Raw genomic sequence first — 20,748 nt, forward strand, 5'->3', positions numbered from 1 at the left:
AAGGTCACAACATCTGGCTTGTTTGGTTTGTGCTGTAGCAGAGTTAAAACATAAAATCATGATGGCTCAAGCTTTCTCAGAATGCTTTTAGAAGAGTACAAAAAAATCATTTCAGTGGTTCCAGGTAGGAGACAGGTTAGAGCTCTGCTTGTTATGGAAAAAAATACCCCACACCAACAAATCCAAGGCTACCCCTCTGGGTGTTTTCCACAACTTTGAGCTTTTTAGCAAGGCCGACGACAGTTAAATAATACCTTTTTTTTGTCACAGGGTTATTGCTGTTGTCAGCTTTCCAAATGCTGTGTATCCCATATTAGATGAGACCTAAGAAGCAGATTTCCAAACTCAAGGTGAAATCCAAATTACTACTAATACAGCTGTGGTACTGCTTTGCTCATGCAAGCTCCACGCTTTAGATGAGACATTCTGATCTGCATTGTAACATGCCTGCTGGGCTTAATCCTGACAATCAGGCAGTGTGTGTCATGAGGTTGGTCCCAGAGCTCAATCAGTTCCAAATCTGGAAAACACAGTAACTGCACAAAAACCACTGGAGCTCTTAATGGCTTTTGAAAGAGCTAGATTCTGTTCTGTGCCAGAAATTACTCATTCACAGGCTTGCTCATTGAACCACGTTTCCAGCTCCTAGATATTTCTGAAAGGAGAGAAATGCAATGGAGCCTTCGAGTAATGGAGTCACTGAAAGCCTCTGGGTCACTGCAGAGTGCAGTCAAACCCAAAGATCTCATTGTACAGAGCCAGGAGAGAGGAGATAAGAGTGACATGCCTTTTTCTAGTGCTGAGAATCCATGGTGTGAGTCATCACACCAACCTGCAGTAGTTCAGGATGCTTTGCCCTGCCTCCACTTAGGTTTTTGTCTTCAGCTAAGGGAATATTTTGGATACCTGCCACCCCAAATTACAGGTGGGAAGAGAATGATGTGAAATGTCCTCAGAGGTGGTCTCCAAATTGCTGCTTGTCCCGGGCAGATTAATCCTAAATGTAAAAACTTTCCAAGGTAAGAGATAATACAAATTCAGGTATAATGGAGCTTTAGCCTTTAACCTGTATATAAATTATGCTTTTCTCTCTGTTTGAAGAGATTTGTTTGTTGTTGTTGTTTTAATCTTACCCACCTAAATTAAATGCTGTTCCTTTTTTGCTGCAGCTATTCATAGTCTAAAGTTGAGTCGCAACCATGTGGACTGGCACAGTGTGGATGAAGTGTATCTTTACAGTGATGCAACAACATCTAAAATTGCAAGAACTGTTACACAAAAGTTGGGGTTTTCCAAAGGTAATATTTCTCGGAGTTTGTAAAGAATATTATGAATGACTATGGCAGTTTTTACAGATTATGGTTGTACATAATCGTAACTAGATGTGAGTGGGCTGTGAGTTAATTTTATTACATATTTTATCATTATTTTGGATGCATCAGCATTACAATTATATGAAAATATTACAGTGGCAGAGTGTCACAGACACAGTAAGAGAATTACAGTTCCCTTGCAATCTTAACTTCACCAGTGTGTGCTTGCATGCTGTGATGGATTCCTCAAATACACCATCACACCTTCCCCTTCCACCATCTCTTGCCTTTTTTCTGTTCATTAAACATATCAACTGAGAGGAGGAGTGAAACATTTAGACAGGAATTGTTTTCAGTAGGAATCCAGGCTTGCTTTAGCTCAAAACTACTAGTCATAAAGCCAGCAAGGCTGGGATGGTTGGAAGAGAGGATGGTCTCTGTCAACCAAAAGGCAAATTATTGCTGACCTGGAAAACTGGAACTTGTCCTCTCTGGCCTTGTGCTCCTGAACAACCACAAAAACAAGAACATACACACCTAGTTTGTTCCTTGGTCTCTGAAGAGGCAAGGTCAGGTAAACTCCATACCTCTGTCCTGTCATTAATGTCCTTTTGCCCCACAGGGTAAAAGGGTGGATACTTAATTAATATTTGCCCCAAATGAATACGATTCAGTGCTTCAGTTCCAGAAGAAAGTAAATGTTCTGTATCCAGAATATTATTTGGCTAGCGTGCAATAAATAGTATCTATCCTAAACAATTTTGGCAGAGGGGGAAGTATCAGATAGAATCCCATTTAGTAGACAAAACCTATCCTCTGTAAAAAAACTGCCCTGAAGGGTTTTGGAACATTTTCCTCCTCTTTTAAAACAAAACAGGTTGGTTGTTTCCCATTTTTTGTCAGGGGCAACGATGCTGCCTTCTTCTACATGACCCTCTGAAGGGGTTTCTGGACTCAGTGTGGCTGTGGTCCTCTCTATGGGTCTGTCACTAGAGGGGGGTGGAGGCACGCTGTGTGGGTTTCTCAAGCATCTCAGACAGCACCCAGATTTGCCCTGGTTAATTGATTATTGGCTTGGCCATTGAACAGAGAAATGTGAGGTTGGATCAGCTTGAAGTCAAAGAGAGGTTTTCCCCATCAAAATTGTAAAGCTTTCTTAACTGGATCAGAGAAAGAGTGACAATGGGTGGCCAGACAGTTCTGTGATATTTCTATGCTGTGGGATTAAGGTGAATATATGAGGAAGTTTAATGACTGAGACATAGAGAGGAAGAGTATTTTGTTGTAAAAGTGCACAGTTACGCAAAATTTGGTTTTCAAAACATTTCTGAAATTATCTTTGCAGTGGAAAAGGCCTGGTAATTAATTGATACAATTAGTATTGCCTACTCACTCAAATCCCTCAAGAGGTTAAAATTGCTGCTATTCCAAATTACATCTTATTCCTTTATGTATAATCTTATTTTCAGAATAATGTGTTGGTGTTAGAAAAATTAAGCTTTTGTCAGCATATGAGACCATTGCACTTCATAGAATGTAACTAATCTAGGATGATGTCTTTTCTGCAGCTTCAAGTAGTGGGACAAGGCTACATAGAGGCTATGTAGAAGAAGCTACGTTAGAAGACAAGCCACCACAAACTAGTCACATTGTGTTTGTTGTGCATGGTATTGGGCAGAAAATGGACCAAGGAAGGATCATCAAAAATACAGCTATGTGAGTGCCCTGTAATATTTACAGTACCAAACTCTAGCCTGAATCTAAGGCTGATGTTCTAAATGATAATCAGACTTCTTGGTTTAAGCTCTGTCTTTTCATGTTTCCTTTTCCTCCTCTTTCCCTGAGTCATTAGTCTTACTCCTGTGGATATGCTACTTTCTGTGTTAATTTGAATGTGTGGACTTAGTGGGAGCAGCTGCAAGCCAGAAAAGCAGGAAGACCAAAGGGTACTCTCTGTTTTCATGACCAGCACTTGAGTCTTATAGGAGACTGGCCTGTGAATTTCTAGCTGCTCTGGTCAATTACTTTGAGCAAGGAAGACATTTTTCACTTGGTCAAAATCAAGAGAAACCTGTTGTTCCTGTTGGTTGCCAGAACAGTGGACAAGTGCATACTGGTAAGAGAGGGGAAGCAGGGAGTTAGCAGGAATCATAGTTTGGTTTGGATGGGAAGGGACCTTTAAAGGTCATCTAGTCCAACTCCCCTGTAGTCTACTAACTAGAGCAGATTGCTCAGAGCCCCAAACAATCTGACCTGGATTGGTTCCAGGGATGGGGCATCTACCACCTCTCTGAGCAACCTGAACCAGTGTTTCACCACCCCAAGCACCAAAAATTTCATCCTTCTCTCTAGTCTGAATCTCCCTCTCTTAGTTTAAACCCATCACCCCTTGTCCCGTCACAACAAGCCCTGCTCTCTTTTAAGCCCCTTTTAAGTTAGGAATGTTGGCATTGCTAAAAGTACAGTTACTTCATGCAGTTGGAAGCTATTGGTGTGGGACTGCTCATGGGGTTTCATGCATAGACAGCAGTTGAACAGTAAAACATGATTGAAAGCTCACCGGATCTTTTAATCAAATATCTGTTGTGAAGACTGTTTTGCAAATGGCTTTTGATTTGACATATGAGCTAACTCAGAAGACCACTTTGGGTGCTGTTGAATTGGAAGACAAACTCTTGAGTTATTGAGAATGCTGAATGTGAAAAGATTTCTGAATATTAGAAGAAATTGTCAAATCATGACAACAGTGTTGTGCAGGGAAAGCTGGCATAAGGAATTCTTCACTAGCTGAAAGAAGAGCTGAAGTGTTAACTGCACATCTGGATTGTGCAGATGATTTAGTACCTGGGTCCCAAATACTTCCATGTTCTATCAAAGTTGACAGTGGACCTACCAGTGACTCCTGTGAAAGTGTGTGTAGATCTGGTATTGCTGATTTCATGGTAAGAGTTTTGTGAACCTCCCTTTAAACCCAGAATAACAACATAGATCACTGCTGCTGTGCAGTTTCTGTGGTGTGTGCCAGCATGTCAGCAGCCTCTTGTGCTTCTTCAGCTTCTTGTTCCACTCCAGCGTCCTCTGGAGCAGTAAAGCAAACCTCTAGATTTCACCACTGTGTCATTTGTCATCTCAAAGCTGTTACTCCCTAACTCCCTTATTCTCTCACTTTTCTTCATGCTCTTTTCTTCATGATGTTTAAGAGCAAGCAATCAAAACTAAAGAGAAAAAGGTGAAAAGCTGAATTTATCACTAAATTAAAAAAGTGACATTATTATATGATGCAATTACTGGGGATGCAAATACCTTGGATATAAGTTGCTGATGTAAGAGTGATGAGAAATAAGACTTCCACCTTAGAATTGCTAACGTTTTCTGAGGGAACTAGGCCATCAGCACTGCAGATCCAGAACAGATGAACTTGACTGTGGTGGCGTTGGGGGATATCAACCCAGACACAGACCTGTGTGGGCACATTGGAAGAGACCCCCCACAGCTATGCATGCAGCTTGTCCAGCAGTCCCTCTTACAAAGCAATGAAAATCTGTTCTAAATCTCACTGGCTTTCTTTTCCCACTGCTCCTGGTGGAAAGGTCAAATGTGTAGTGTATGCCTGGCCTGCTCATTAATTGTTGACTACTTCTGGCTGCTTCATATATTTATTCTTAACTCTGAGGACTTGGAGAAGGACCTTGGAGTCCTGGTGGATGGTAACTTATCCATGGGACAACAATGTGCCCTTGTGGCCAAGGAGGGCAATGGTATCCTGGGGTACATTAAGAACTGTGTCCAGCAGGTCAAGGGAGGTTCTCCTCCCCCTTTACTCTGCCCTGGTGAGACCACATCTGGAGTATTGTGTCCAGTTCAGGGCTATTCAGTTGAAGAGGTACAGGAAGCTGCTATAGCATGTCCAACAGAGGCTACAAGGGTGGTCAAGGGACTGAAACATCTCTCTGATGAGGAAAGTGTGAGAGACCTGGGGGTGTTTGGTCTGGAGAAGAGAGGACTGAGTGGAGACCTTATTAATACTTATAAATACCTGATAGGTGGGTGTCAAGAAGAAGGGGCCAGTCTCTTCTCAATGGTGCACAAGGGGCAGTGGATACAAACTGGAACACAGGAAGTTCCACCTCAACATGAGGAAAAACTTCTTCACTGTGAGAGTGCTGGGGCCCTGGAGCAGGCTGCCCAGAGAGGTTGTGGAGTCTCTTTCTCTAGAAACTTTTGAGACACATCTAGATGTATTCCTGTGTGACCTGGCCTAGGTGATCCTGCTTTGGCATGAAGGTTGGACTTGATCTCTAGAGGTCCCTTCCAGCCCTTACCATTCTGTGACTCTGTTTTTTGTTTCTCCTTACCTCATCTTCAACTGAACATACATATAGAGGTCATGGGTGAATTAACAGCTCAGGACACAATGTATAATCACTTCTATTCCAGAAGAAGTCCTGCTTTAGTTGACAGCCCATTATGTGAGATCTTTTATCTAAAAGGAAAACAAGACGTGTCATGCTTCTGTAAATCTCACTCATATCCTCATGAAATATCAGACAGTGTTGCATAGCCTTTTCAAATGCTAATTATTGGCATAAATTGTGTATTCTGTACAAAATCTGCAACTGAAAGCATCAGTTTAGATTGAAGTCCCTCTTTTTTTTTTTCTTGCTTGAAACTTATCAGTGAGGAACATCCCATATGTTCTAGGAAGAGATTTTAGAAGCAATGTCTGTCAGGCCAGCTCAATGGCAGCTCACACAAGCCATGCTAGTGCTTTCTGTTAGCACCTTCATCCACAGTAGACGTGTGCATTTTAATTTGTTTTTTTTAACATTCTTTTGCAACAGGGACACAGGGAAATCAGATGGTGCCTTTTGAAAGATAAGATGGATAAGGAGAAGTATTTTTTTGACCACTCACACTTAGAAGACAAAGAGAAAAGACTTTAGGTTTTTGTTGTGGTTTTGTTTGTTTGAGGTTTTTTTTTCCCATTTAAATGCATATTTTTAAGTAGCAAACCTGTGGTTTCAGCCATGCTAAATCTGTTACATAGTCATAGAATTGTTTTGACTGGAAGAGACCTTTGAAATCCTTGAGTCCAACCAACCATTAACCCAGCACTGCCAGGTCACCACTAGATTATGCCCCTCTGCACATCTGCACTGCTTTTAAATCCCTCCATGGATGGTGACTCCACCACTGCCCTGGACAGCCTATTCCAAGGCTTGACAACCCTTTCTTTGAAGATATTTTTCTAAATATCCAACCTAAACCTCCCCTGGTGCAACTGGGGACATTTCCTCATGTCCTGTTGCTAGAGCACTTGATGTCCTCTGTCCTCAGGTTACCACCTTGAGAGGAAATGGATGCAGTTCTCGTGGATGCATCTGCATCATTAGACAGATTGTCATGGTTACAGAGGTGAAAACAGAACTCTTCTTCCAGGGTAATTTAACATTATATGCACTAATTTCATTAAGGAATGGAGTTCACTCTAATCATTAATGTGGTTAAATGCTGTGGTTGCACAGTGTCCTGTGAGTTAGTAAATGGAAAAAATGCATTTTATCGATGCTTGACTGAACAGATCTTTGGTAGATGTGCCATGATTTTGTTTCTTCCCAGTGTAGTTAAACACATTTATTATCTAAACGTAGCACAGCAGCTGGTACAACAAGCTGTTCCTGTCAGTGTTGATATTAAGTGCAGAACTCATCTGGGAAGGGACTGTACATCCTCCAGGCTGGAGTCGTGATTCAGCTGACCTAACGTGAGCAGAATAACATAGTGTGAGCCACTTCGGTAGCACGGGGATGGTTAGTTAATTCCTTAAAGGTGGTGTCTCTTATTCTTAAATCCAGAGGGATTTAAAACAGGCTTGAGAATAGGGACTCTGTGAACCTCATGAAGTTCAACAAAGCCAAGCTGTAAAGTCCTGCACCTGGGTTGGGACTGCCCCTGGTATCAACACAGGCTGGATGATGAAGGGCTGTAGAGCAGTCCTGAGGAGAAGGACTTGGGGGTGCTGGTGGTTGAAAAGCTGGCCATGAGCCAGCACTGTGTGCTCACAGCCTGGACCTGTCCCTGTCCTGAGCTGATCCCCAGCAGCATGGGCAGCAGGTGGAGAGAGGGGATTCTGCTCCTCTGCTCTGCTGAGACCCCACCTGCAGTGCTGGGGTCAGCTCTGGAGTCCTCAGCACAGGAGAGACATGGACCTGTTGGAGCAGGGCCAGAGGAGGCCACACAATGATGGAAGGGCTGGAAACCCTCTGGTGTGAGGCTAGGCTGAGATAGTTGGGGTTGTCTGGAGAAGAGAAGGCTCCAGGGAGACCTTCAGGTGGCCTTTTCAGTACTTAAAAGTGTTAATAAGAAAGCTGGGGACAGACTTTTGACCAGGGTCCTGTTGTGACAGGAGAGTGGGTGATGGTTTAAACTGCAAAAGGGAGATTCAGACTAGAGAGGAAGAAGAAATATTTGATGTTGAGAGTGGTGAGGCACTGGCCCAAGTTGCCCAGAGAGGTGGTAGATGCCCCATTCCTGGAACTTTCCAGGTCAGGGTGTATAGGGCTGTGAGCAACCTGTTCTAGTTGCAGATGTCCCTGCTGGCTGCAGGGAGGTTGAACTAGATGACTTTGAAAGGTCCCTTCCAACTCAAAACATGCTGTGATTCCATGATGTTCTGTAAGATACTATGGCATACCATACATAGCTGGAGGGGGTTTCTTTGCCATCAGGTGCAGTATGCTGGCATTATCAGGTTTTTGAAAAGGCACAATGCTGACTTAAAACAATTTTGGAATATTCTTTTATTTTACTGCACACACTCTCCTGTTATTTGGAATATTTTTTCACTGAAGCCTAATCTCTGATTTAGTTGAATTTATGCTAGATTAAGAGAGAAGGGGTTTCTTGCCACATATTAAATAGAATTTAGGGATGTTACTATCCACATTTCCAACCTGCTTTAGAAAGAATCCTGTTGTTTTACTTGACTTAGATAAAGGTCAGACCCTTAGACTGACCCTCTAAATTTCATTAGTTCCAGTACTTGAAAATCGAAAGCAACTGTTCATTGTATTCCCATAGTAGCTGTAATGTTGTGACACTTTTTGGCTGCTCTTACCCTAAACTGTTCTCTATCTGCCGCTGAACTCCTGTTTTGATTCAAACATTGTATTTGCCTGCACTGCTGCTCATAGCACAAAAATTGATGTCTGGACAGCTGACATCATCTTGGCGTTCAAGGATCACCAGTTACAGGTTTATTGCAAATCCCATTAGAAAGCATTTTAATTGTGGAATGTCATTATAATTATTACTTCAGAATAGCTGTTTTGGTAGATTTCCAGTGGTATACAAGCCCTCATGAAGTTCAGAGGCCTTTCAGTGCAATAAATGTGTGCTTCTGGAAACTGAGAACAAGTCAATTTTTGTGTCAGTAATTTTTAATTTTTCAGCTCTTTAGTAGTTTTGCTTATTTTTATGTTTTGCTTATTTCCATCAAAATGCTTGCATTGCATAGGTACTATGTGTCTGGTTTCCATTCCTTGGTGCTGATGGTAATGGCAGCATGTTCTTCTGAAATGAAGCATCCAAGTGGTAAAAACTGACTTACAGGTTTCAATGTGAGCTTGTCTTGCAAGCTAAGTGAGAAGTTCAACCCAAGAGGTAAAAAGTGTGTTAGGGCATGTGGTACTTCCAGAAGAGCTTGGTTTCTGTCTGTTTATTAATTACCTAACACAGGACTGCAGATTGGACAGATGCTGTAACAGCCCCTTTAGGATTTAGATGTCCTAAACATCTAAGAGAGGGTTCAAGGAGGGACCTTATTGCAGCCTTCAGTACTTGAAGGAGGCCTTTTAACAAGAGGTGTCCTCTGCTATGAGGACAGATTGAGAGTTGGGGATGCTCTGGGGAGACCTAGCAGCTTTCTAGTGTTTAAAGGGTTCTATAAGAAAGCTGGGGACAGATTTTTAACAGCCTCTTATGAAGAAGACTGATGGTTTTAAACTAAAAGAGGGGAGATTTAGACTAGATGGAAGGAAGACGTCTCCCTGGATCACAGAATGGTTTGGGTTGGAAGTGACCTTTAGAGGTCATCTAGTTTTAACCACCCCCCTACCATGAACAGGGACACCTTCCACTAGACCAGATTTCTGCAAGCCCTATCCAACAAGCTTGCCTGCTGTTCAGAAGGCAGTGCCAAGGAGGGAGTCACGCTTGGAGCACCTGAATCTCCTCAAGCTTGTCTCAGGAATTCCATAATCCACTTAACCAAGCAGCTTGAGTTCTTTGATCATGCACAGTCCTGTTATTCTTGAGAAGGATGTAGTGTAAATTACAGTCATGCTTATTTTGTCTGCATGCTGCAACTTCCATCTCTCTTCTGGAGTAAAATGAGTCTATATGTGTCCTAGAGCAGAGGTCTTCATGGGTTCAAGTGTAGTCTGGCTCTGGTGGAAGGTGTCCTTGCCCATGGCAGGGAGGTTTGAAGTAGATGACTCATTGAAATATGCTTAAGACTTGAGTTTGACATTTCTGCAATGCAGCTATGCTTTTGAAAACAACCTCATTTCATTTCCTCTGGCTTCAGCAGATCTCCATTTCTACAATTACTTATGCCCCCTACTCTCACTTTGACTGACCAATCTAGCTCAAGCCAGACCTGTTTCCTCACTAAGTCATGTTATTATTTCCCCAAAGGTGCAGTGAATGCTGTGCTCCATTTGAGAGACAGGGAACTAATGGGCAGAGAGTCCATTGGAGGCTACAAATATGCTGAGAGGACTGAAGAATCTGTGTGAGGAGGAAGGGCTGAGAGACTTGGGGCTGTTTAGCCTGGAGAAGAGCAGCCTGAGAGGAGATCTTCTCAGTGCTCATCAATATCTAAAGGGTGGGGGTCAAGAGCATGGGACCACACTCTTCTCAGTGGTGCCCAGTGACAGGACAAGTAGAAATAGGCATAAAGTGAAGCCCAGCAGATTCCATCTGAACATGAGGAGAAACATCTTTTCTATGAGGGTGCTGGAGCCCTGGAGCAGCAGGCTACCCCAGAGAGACTGTGACAGCTCTTCTGGAGAGATTCCAAACCCACATGGACATTGCAATGCTGAGCATCCTGCTATAGGTGACCTGCTTTAGCAGGGGGAGGTTTGACTAGATGATCTCCAGAGGTGCCTTCCACTTCCTACCATTCTGTGAACATCAGAATGTTGAGAAGCAGTTGAGAAATAGTTTAGAGCATGGTTTACTCTCTACAGCCAAAGTCCAGCAATGGATCCACACAGTTTTGCAGGCAGTAGCCAGACTTTAGGTTTGTGGGGGTTTTTATGGGGACATCTCATTTGTCTATCTCTGAAATCAAGAGTTCAGAGTAAGAAGTTGGCTGGTGTAATGTTTTTTAAATTCTGAACTATTCCCTTTTTCTTGGCTGTTGATCATCTAACCGAGGAGAGACTGCAAAGCTGACTTGGAAATAAAGTGACTATCATCTCCAAGCCTCCAGGCATTTTGTTCTGTTCCCAGCTGTCAAGGTCATTTTATAAAACTGGTGAACTAGCTGAAGTGAACTTGTTTGTAGCTCTCCACTTTTTAATGTAGTATTTGTGAATGTTGCACAAGAGTAAATTTTGTAGCATAACCCAGCAAGGATCATAAATATGTTAATATATCTCTGGAATATGCTTGTGAAAATATGAGTTTATTATTTTAATCAGAGAAAGGCAGCCAAGCACGTTTTATTTATGGGGAGTCTCAAAGCATCTATTTTCAGGCCTTAACTTCTTGCATGGAAAACAGCAATATGTCAAAATGCTTTCAAGGATATGCAGTGTATCTGCACCTGAGTTGTTGTTTTTCTTAGAAAAATCATAAATTTTGGTTGTTACCATGTTTTTCAATGTAAAGATGTAAGTAATTGTTTCTCTGGGGTAGATATTTCAACATCCGTTTGTATTAGAAAGGAGAATGATTCTCTGCATGTTTAGGTGGATATTTATTACTTCAGTTGGTGTTACTTAGCAAATAAGTGGAAGGACTTGCTAGTTAATAAAATAGCTCAAAATATTTATTTTAAAGAAAATAGAAGAAGGAAAGAAACAAACACCTGTGTATCAGGACAGATGAGGCTGTGTATAGCAGGTATACATGCTGGGATTTTGTGTGTGAGCACAGCCACATCACTTGGCAATGACACCACAATTTTCTTCAGAATTTGTAGTATCAATGTCAAGGGTTAGGGCTGGGCTGGCCTCTAAACTGGTGACAGATGCTCTCCATGAACCCCTCTTCCTTCCCAAAGGGAAGAGAAAGGGAATAAGGGAGAGAAACTGATGGGCTGGAAAAGAAAACTGAATCAGCTTCAATGGAAATAGTAACAATAAAATGAACTGTATACAAACACATGCAAACCAGTATCAAACCCAGCCCCCTGATGGCAGTTAGTCACTATCACCACTGATACTGTTGGGAGGCACTGGGCAAGTGCCAGGCTGGACTCAGCAGCAGATGGGAACCAGATTCTGGAACTGGTTTCAGAAACTCATGGACAGAGATCAAAGGCAGATGCTTGGATGCCAGCTGTTGAAAGAAGAGTGGAAAAAAAAGACTTGACCCTGGTGATCCCTCAGCTTTCTATCAAATATGCATATGGAGTGGAATCCCTTGTTGGTCAGTTTAGGGTCACCTGAACTGTCTGCCATTCCCTGCAGGTGCAGCCTTTTGCTCTGCACCCCCAATACAGCACACAAGATTTAGTAGTGACCTTGTTCTGCACAGCAGTCCTTGGCAGTCACTCTAAATGTCAGCATCACCACTGTTAGAAGCAACCAATGTCTGTGAAAACATGCTGTGAGCTTCAGAAAGTGCACTTACTTAGCAGAGACTGAGCTGAAAAGTCAAATCACTGAACAGAATTAGTTCTGTTCTCTTAAACCAGGACAATAAAAGAAAAATTTGTTGAAATGGAGTTCCTGTGCATTTCTGCCAGGATGGATTTTGCCAGGCACAGGGAAGACTCACACAGAGCCAAGGGCTTTTGAGTGTTTGTTCTATAACCCGTTCTAGCAGAAGTTTGGGACTATTCTGCCCAAGGCTGGGCGTTATCTAGACAGCCTCAGCTGATGTCAGGGAGAACCCTCCAGATCTGGGTAAAATTGGGGTTTGCATTTCACAGTATTTTGCATAAGGAAACAAAACCTGCATAGATTTTAGGAGGAAAGACTTCCAGCTTTTCCCAAAAGCTTTGGCAGAATTGCTGCAGTGTTTTTTCCAAACTCATCTATCTAGCTCTAGAAAGGAGACTTCTAGTGAAGGGGTTGGGGGGGGGAGAGAAATTGCCTGTCAATAGCTTTAGTAAGACCCGGACCATTTTGAAGAAGAAACCCTGTAGCTGTCATATTTGAATATGGGGATGCCAAAAGCTCTAATGACTGTTTCTTTATAATGTTTACCGATGGGTAAATACTTTGGATGTTTTTTTTCCTGCACTGTTAGGACCAGGCTGTTTACTGGTTCCTTCATTTAAAGTAGTAGCTCCAGTGTAGAATCCTGTGCTTGATTCATACCACATTTCTATGCTTTTATTGCTTTTTAGCCTGGCAGCTTTATATTGCTGCTTGGCTGGTTTCCTGCTAAACTTAACTGTTTTGAAATTCTTCTGAGCTGGCCACCATCCTCCTCCATGCAGGGAAAATCAAGCTGACTTGTCAGTACCAAAGAATTGTTTGCATTTCCAAACCAGGTTTGTTGAAATTTGGAGTCCCTGCAATTCCTTGTACTAGTAATCTTCTGATTTTGGTCAGACAGGCATGTTCCTCTTTTGTTTTGGTTGACTGGGGACTCCAGGCATATTCATGTATTTACTGATTTTTTTTTTTTTTTATGTTGTTGATAATTTAGAAGTCAGGCTCTCCAAAAAATGGCCTTAGGGGTGTGTTGTGTGGGGTGGGGGTGGTGAGGGTGGTTTTGTGTTTTGCAAGGCTAGGTCAGCTCGGGCCTTAAGTCAACCTCAATTTAAGCAGATCCTCTCGATGAATTGTTTTTGTTTTCCTCATCATGGGCAGGGCATTCTGCTTTACTTAAACCTTTGTCATGTTGTTGTACTAAAGACTGGGAGATTAGGATTGCAATCAAACCAGGCTTTAAAAATAGAGCTGCTGAGCAGTTGTGTTTCTTAGCCATTTGGTCAGCCAGAGGTGTAAAGGACACTTCTCTTACTTTTATTTCCCTTACCCCCATTTCTACCCTTGCCCCATCAAAAAGCAGATGTCATCTGTGGAAAAGTGTTTTGATTGCTTCCTTCAAAATTTTGGTCTGTTGTTGATGGGGAGGTTGGACTAGATGATCTCCAGAGGTCCCTTCCAACCCCTAACATCCTGTGATCCTGAGATTTGCTTCTTTAGTACCACGATGGGCTTTCCCTTTTCCTGGTGAAACAAACAACAGGATGCAGATGAAAAATTCATTATCTTTGTAGAAAATGTTTTTTGCAGGGCATTGCCTTTTATACCCTTTCCTTAGAGAAGTGTTCTTTCACTGCACAGTGAAGTGAAAACATAGAAGGCATTTTGCCCAAAGCCACCATGAAATCTCTCTGCAGCCCTCAGGAGCTGCCACTGATGTTTGAAATTAATCTCTGTGTTCCACCAGGCACCTCTGCCTTCTGCTCTTCTGCACAGCCTATATCCCACTAGCAAAGCTGCATCTGGACAGGATGACAGCTACAGCGGGAGATGAAGAACAGATTTTGTCAATACCTCTTCCTTTTTATCTATATTGTCAGGTCCAGAGGAGATTTGGGCAGCTCCTGACTTCATCTTGCAGCTCCCTGTTGTGTCCTGCTGCTTTTGTTCTAAAGGGGGCTGAAACTCAGGCTTGGCAGAGTTGTCTGTATGTGATCTCTGTGTGCGGTTGATGTTTTGTTGGTGCAGAAAGTGCTCATCAAATGGAGCAGCTTAAGTGATTACTGTCTCAGGTGTTGATAGTGATTTAAGTTAAACTGTCTCATTTCTACTGAAGGAGACCAGAGGAGCATTAATATATTTAAGGAAAGTGCCTCAGCAAGGGGGCTAAGCTCACTAAACCGCATTTGGACTGGTGGAAGCACAGATGGGAGATTAATGTCATCATGGCTTTGGTCATAGCAATCAGTAAAAGGAGTTTGCCTTGAAAGGAAGAAGGAATAAAAGCAACCCATGTTGAAATTCTGGGCTTTGCTTCAGAAATAATGGTTGGAACTGGGAACCAGCTGTTGGGAAGCCAGCACAGCTGCCCTTTGGTCAGATTTAGTTTGTCATGCTCATCTTTGAACATAGTAATGTCATTGGGAGCCAAGAGTCATGGAAAGGAAAGGAAGGAAAGTGGAATGCTTTCTCAGTTTGGTTGCTGACTGATTTTAGTAGAATGCATGGATGTTTTACTAACTAGTATAATTCATGGTGCTTTTCATTTTTTGCTGATCAGACTTTCACACACACTAGTAAAGTAGCATTTTTAAAAGAATATAGCACACCATGATTCCCTTTCTCCACCAAAACAACAGAGAGGGTCAGAAGCACTTTATTTATCATAAAATCATAGAATTGTTTTGATTGGAAAAGACCTCTAAGATCATGAAGTCCAACCTTCAACCTAACACCACCATGGCCATTAACCCATGTCTTGAAGTGCCGTGTCCACACATCTTTTGAACACCTCCAGGGACAGTGACACCACCACCTCCCTGGACAACCTATTCTAATGCCTGACCATTCTTTCTAAGGTACTTCAAAGTTTCTCACATCTTTTCAAACAGGTTCACGTTCAGGTATGCCTTGAAAACAAAAAGCCTTTTAAAAGGAGAGTTAGCCATTCCTCCTGCTACTGCAAGTTAAAATGCTAACAAATGCTCCTATATCATAGAGTCATAGAATTGTTTCGGTTGGGAAAGACCTCTAAGATCATGGAATCAGACCATCAGCCTACAAGTACTGTGGGCGTTAAGCCATGCCCTGAAGTTTCTTGAACAGCTCCAGGGGATGGCACTCTGGGAGCTCTCAAGCCTTCCACTTTGATATGCGAAATTAAAGTAAAATTTTGACTTTTCAAGCAATATTGCTATAGTTTTCTTTGTGCTTAAAAAGCACAAAATTATCTTCCTTCCATACTGGTATAGATGGTTGATTTCATTAGATTCAAAATTTGAAGGCAGTAATAAAATTCTTAATTTTCAGTCATATTCTACCCCAAACCCACCAGAATTAACAGCTATCTCTTGGCTGAATTTAGGTGGTTTACATTAAGCCCATGTTATGACACGTTTAAAGGTTATAAAACTCTTTCTTTTGAGCCTTTAATGCACAAAATTCTTCATCATTTGAGAATTTAATTACTTTATAACAAAAGCATGAGGTGAGGTCATTCCCAACGTTAGTATGCAGGCATTACCACACTTGAAGAGTAGAAATGTGAGGCGTGTTGCTCGCGGTTGCAGTGGCTTTATGAGACAAGGACACCTGTAGCAGCCTTTGCAGGAACATGTTCTCTTCTCGTTTTTACAGGATGCGAGATACTGCACGAAAAATAGAAGAAAAATATTTTTCCAATCTTGCAACACATGTCGAATTTCTCCCAGTTGAATGGAGATCAAAACTCACGCTTGATGGAGGTATATTACTTACTTGGTTCTTTTATTGTTCCAATATAGAATCATACAATTGTTTCATTTGGAAGAGATCTCCAAGATCAAATCCAACCAGTACCACCGTGGCCATTAAGCCATGTTCTGAAATGCCATGTCCACACATTTATTGAACTCTGCCAGGAACAGTGACTCCACCACGTCCCTGGGCAGCCTGTTCCAATGCCTGACCACTCTTTCACAAAAGAAATTTTTCCTGATACCCAACTAAAACTCCCCTGGCACAATTTCAGGCCATTTCCTCTTCTATTACCTGATACTAGGGAGAAGATGAAAAGAAGCATGGCCAGCAGGTCAGGAGAGATGATTGTGCCACTCTGTTCTGGTGAGACTTCACCTGGAGTACTGTGTCTGGCTCTGGGGTCCCAAACACAAGAGAGACGTGGACCTGCTGGAGCAGAGGAGGGCCACCAAGATGATCAGAGGGCTGGAGCACCTCTCCTACAAAGACAGGATGAAAGAATTTGGGCTGTTCAGCCTGGAGAAGAAAAAGCTCTGGGGATACCTTATAGCTGCATTTCAATAACTGAAGGGGACCTACAGGAAGGCTGGGGAGGGACTGTTTAGAAGGGCTTGTAGTGATAGATGAGGGGCAATGGTTTATAACTGGAGCAAGGCAGATTTAGATTGAGACATTAGGAGGAAGTTCTTAACAACAGGATTGGTAAAATACTGGAAGAGGCTGCCCGGGGATGTGGTTGAGGCCCCGTCCCTGTGGACACTCAAGATCAGAGTTGATACGGCCCTGGGCAGCCTGATCGAGTTGGAGGTGTCCCTCCTGACTGCTGGAGAGGTTGGACAAGATGACCTTTCAGGGTTCCTTCCAATCTGATGTATTCTATGAATCTGTCACCCCCACCTGGCTCCAACCTCCTTTCAGGGAGTCATTGAGAGCAGGGAGGTCTCCCCTAGGCCTTCTCTTCTCCAGGCTAAACAACCCCAGTTGCCACAGCCACTCCTAACCAGATCTGTTTTCCAGATCCTTCATCAGCTTTGTTGCTCTTCTCTGTACGTGCTCCAGGAACTCAGTGTTATTCTTTGAGTGAATATCTCAAAACTGAACCCAATATTTGAGATGGAGCCTCGCCACTGCCACGTACAGGGGGACAATCACTGCCCCCAGCCTGTAAAATTGTCCCCAGAAGTTTCATGCCATGTTCTCATCCTGTGCCTTTATCATTTTCCTGCATGTAACTCAAACTTTTTTTTTTTTCCAGACACTGTGGACTCCATTACCCCAGATAAAGTCCGAGGTTTAAGGGATATGCTGAACAGCAGCGCGATGGATATCATGTATTATACAAGTCCTCTTTACAGAGATGAAGTAAGTGTCGCTTTATGGAAGGCTGACTAGAGCAGGGCACAGAGAATGAAACAAGCTGGGCTTAGGAATGAGAGCAAAGTTTCCTTGTGAGACAGCCTGCATAAAGAACACCAGCACTTTGCAAGTATGTGATGGTTATCCATAGTGATCAAAATACAGAGTTTTGAGAGTGAGAGGATCAGAGAAACAGCTGGAAAAAAGGGAATAATTTATTTAGGGCAGAAATGTCTGTTTAAACTGAGTCTGGGAATGGGAATGTTTTTTATGGCATTATCATACATCTGCATATTGGAAGTAATGGGAGTCTACAGAGATGATCTTCTTTTTGCCTCTTGCAAGATCTGTGGCCATTTGTCATTTTGTGCTGTCAGATGGAATGGCAGTGTCTGCAAACATGCCCAAGCCAGGTTTATGGATTCATAGAATTGTTTTGACTGGAAGAGACCTTTAAGAGCATCATGTTCAACCATTAACCCAGCACTGCCAGGTCATTACTAAGCCATGTGCCTCAGCACCACATCTACCTGGCTTTTAAATACCTCCAGGAAAGGGGACTCCACCACTGCCCTGAGAAGCCTGGTCCAGGGCTTGACAACCCTTTCAGGGAAGAAATTTTTCCTAACGTTCAGTCTAAATCTTCCCTGGTACAAATTGAGGCTGTTTCATCCTATTGCTTGTTTCTTGGGAGAAGAGACTGACCCCCACCTTTCAGGGGTTCTAGAAAGCCTCCTTTCAGGGAGTTCTAGAAAGCCAGAAGGTCTCCCCTCAGCCTTCTTTTCTCCAGGCTAAACAACCCCAGTTCCCTCAGCTGCTGCTCACAAACTTGTACTGCTTTAGACCCTTCACCAGCTTTGTTGCCCTTCCCTGGACCCACTCCAGTACCTCAGTGCCCTCCTTGCAGCAAGAGCCCCACAACTGAACCCAGTACTTCTTTCCCTGATAGCAGCAGTGGTAGTGAGATCACCATGAACCTTTTAAGCTTCCAACACTAGCAACAGGTGCACTGAAACCTGAACCTCTCTCATTGCTCAGTGATGCACAGTTCATTGTTCAGGTCTCCTGGGTACCTCCCTTGTATATCAGATTTATCTGTCTGTTGTGCAGCTTGAGACCAGCATGAACTTTTGTGACACGAGATGAAAACTTTTCTGACAGCTTTAAAATAGACTTTTTTTTTTTTTTTTCAAACTGCATTAGAGGCTTGGCATGTCTGTGGACATCTTATGGGAAAAAGATTAGCAAGTAAAGTTCAGGTATGCTGGCCAACAATGCATGAAAAATTTAATTCACTGCTGGGTACAACTGCAGTTTTTCAGGTATGTCACCTTCCCTTGGGTACAGGAATGGACCAATCAAATGGGTGTGCTCTGCAAGTTGTTTTGGTGGTGTTTTGTTTTGGTGTTTTTTTTTTTTACCAAATCAAGTGAATTTTCTCAAAGCATTGGCAACAATACACACAAGTTGATGATACTATCCCATATGGGTCATGAAGGTGTTGGGTACAAGGTTGGACTTGATGATCTTGGAGCTCTTTTCCAACCTTTGTGATTCTGTGTGGGGATGGAGAAGGACGGGGAGAATCTTTTTAGCAGGGCCTTTTGCAAGAGGACTAGGGCTGATGGTTTTAAACAAAACAACAATAAAAAAAAAAAAAAAGAAGAGGAGATTCATACTAGGTAAAAGGAAAATATTTTTGGTGCTAATGGTGATGAGACCCTGGACCAGGTTTCTCAGAGAGGTGGTAGATGCCCCACCCTTGGAATCATTCCACATCAGATTGTTTCAGGCTCTGAGCAACCTCCTTTAGAAGACATCCCTGCTGACTGCAGGGGTATTGAACTAGATGACCTTTAGAGGTCTCTTGCAACTCAAACCATTCCGTGGTTCACATTCAGACTGTTTTGATAACTCTTCAACTTTCTCAAAGCAGAGTTGTACAATTTGAATTGTAAGCATTTGTCCAAAGAAGAAAGTGTCATTATAAATGAAACGTTAAAACCTTGAAGAACCAGTTTCTGAAATGCATCTTGGGTGTTGCAGTCAACATGTTTGGGATGCAGGTTTTCTTGCTGTTCATTCAGCCACAGAGTTCATTTTCTGCCAGGGAGTTGTCAGGGTTGTGGCTTCTTGTTTGATTCTGCTCATTTGGTTTAGAAATCATGTAAAGCTGAAATAATTTATTGTAATTTTTTTCACCTTCTATTTTGCCTTCAGCTACAGAAAGAAGACTTAGTTTGGTTTATGGTTGATTGATTGTGGGTTTTTTTGGTTTCTCTTCCTTATCCTATTTTATTTTCTGTGACCTAATGTTTGCAGAGTTTAAAAACAATAGTATCAAGTTGAGCATTCTTCTGGGAAAATGGTTTTGGTGGGTTTTTTCCCCCGTGTTCAGTGTGGAGCCCTTTGGTGGCACTTAACTCCAAGTGCACATTCCAGCTCAGAATAAGCCTTGTCTTCAAGCACGTGGTCACATGTTGCTCAGAACTAGTGTTCCTGCTCACCACTTCATCACAGTGACCATTTGGTTGTGTGGTGCAGGCACTCCTGGTGCTTTCCATCCAGAAATCCTAAAACTGTCTCTCAAGGACCGATTAAATTTTGCTGTGAAATAAACTGAGCGGTGCCACAAGTTTAGCCTTGTGTAAAGCCACTGTTCACCTAGCAACACTCAGCAGTACTTCCATAGGAATTTTCTTTCTGTTTCCAAGGATTTTTTGCGTATCTAAAAGTATCATAACTGCTTCTTTTTGGCCACTCTTCAAACACGTCATTAAGGGATTTGCAAGTGGGTAGCCACTATCTTCTTTTGGGAGGAAGAAGCCTTGTCAGGGGAGGTTTAGGTTGGACATAAGGAGAAGTTTCTTCACTGAAAGGCCTGGAACAGGCTCCCCAGGGATGTGGTGGAGACACCATCCCTGGAGGGATTTAAAAGGCGTGTAGATGTGGTGCTGATGGACATGGTTTAGTGTGGTGGTCTTGGTGATGATGGTTTAATGGTTGGACTGGGTGATCTTAAAGGTCTCTTTCAACCTAAACAATCCTGTGATTCTAGGTAGGCTTTCACATGAGACAGCAGGGAGCTGTTTGAGATGCAGATGTGTTGCTCTGCTAAGTGTTACAGGAGCATGGTGGATGACTCCCTCTCTCATTTCAAGTATTGTTTCTTCAGCAGCATGGTAGGAGAATATCCCAAAGGTGCCCCTGACTTCTGACATGTCATTTGATACCAGAAAAGTATTAATAATTCAGTGTGCAGCCCTGTGAGCATCTCAGACAGCCTGGTCTCAGGGTTCAGTCTGGAGAACGTCTGCAGCCAACAGAGCGTTTGTGTGTGGCTGCAAAGTGGATTGTGCTGTGCAGGTTCTCACCTATACAGTGGTCCATGATGAGTAAAACAGAATCCCTCTTTAAACATGATACAGACAATAAGGAAAACCAAT

General features: G+C 42.7%; 1 protein-coding gene across 1 annotated transcript in view; it reads left to right on the plus strand.

Annotated features, from left to right (window-relative positions):
• DDHD1 (DDHD domain containing 1) overlaps window positions 1-20,748 on the plus strand; it is a 76,485-nt gene that overhangs the window by 30,716 nt on the left and 25,021 nt on the right. The window contains exons 4-7 of the mRNA XM_054400679.1: window positions 1,170-1,298; window positions 2,882-3,029; window positions 15,845-15,951; window positions 17,202-17,308. Coding sequence (XP_054256654.1) covers window positions 1,170-1,298; window positions 2,882-3,029; window positions 15,845-15,951; window positions 17,202-17,308 — 491 coding nt within the window. The remainder of the gene's footprint in view (window positions 1-1,169; window positions 1,299-2,881; window positions 3,030-15,844; window positions 15,952-17,201; window positions 17,309-20,748) is intronic.

The sequence above is a fragment of the Indicator indicator genome, chromosome 4 (genome assembly GCF_027791375.1).
Source record: "Indicator indicator isolate 239-I01 chromosome 4, UM_Iind_1.1, whole genome shotgun sequence".
NCBI lineage: Eukaryota > Metazoa > Chordata > Aves > Piciformes > Indicatoridae > Indicator > Indicator indicator.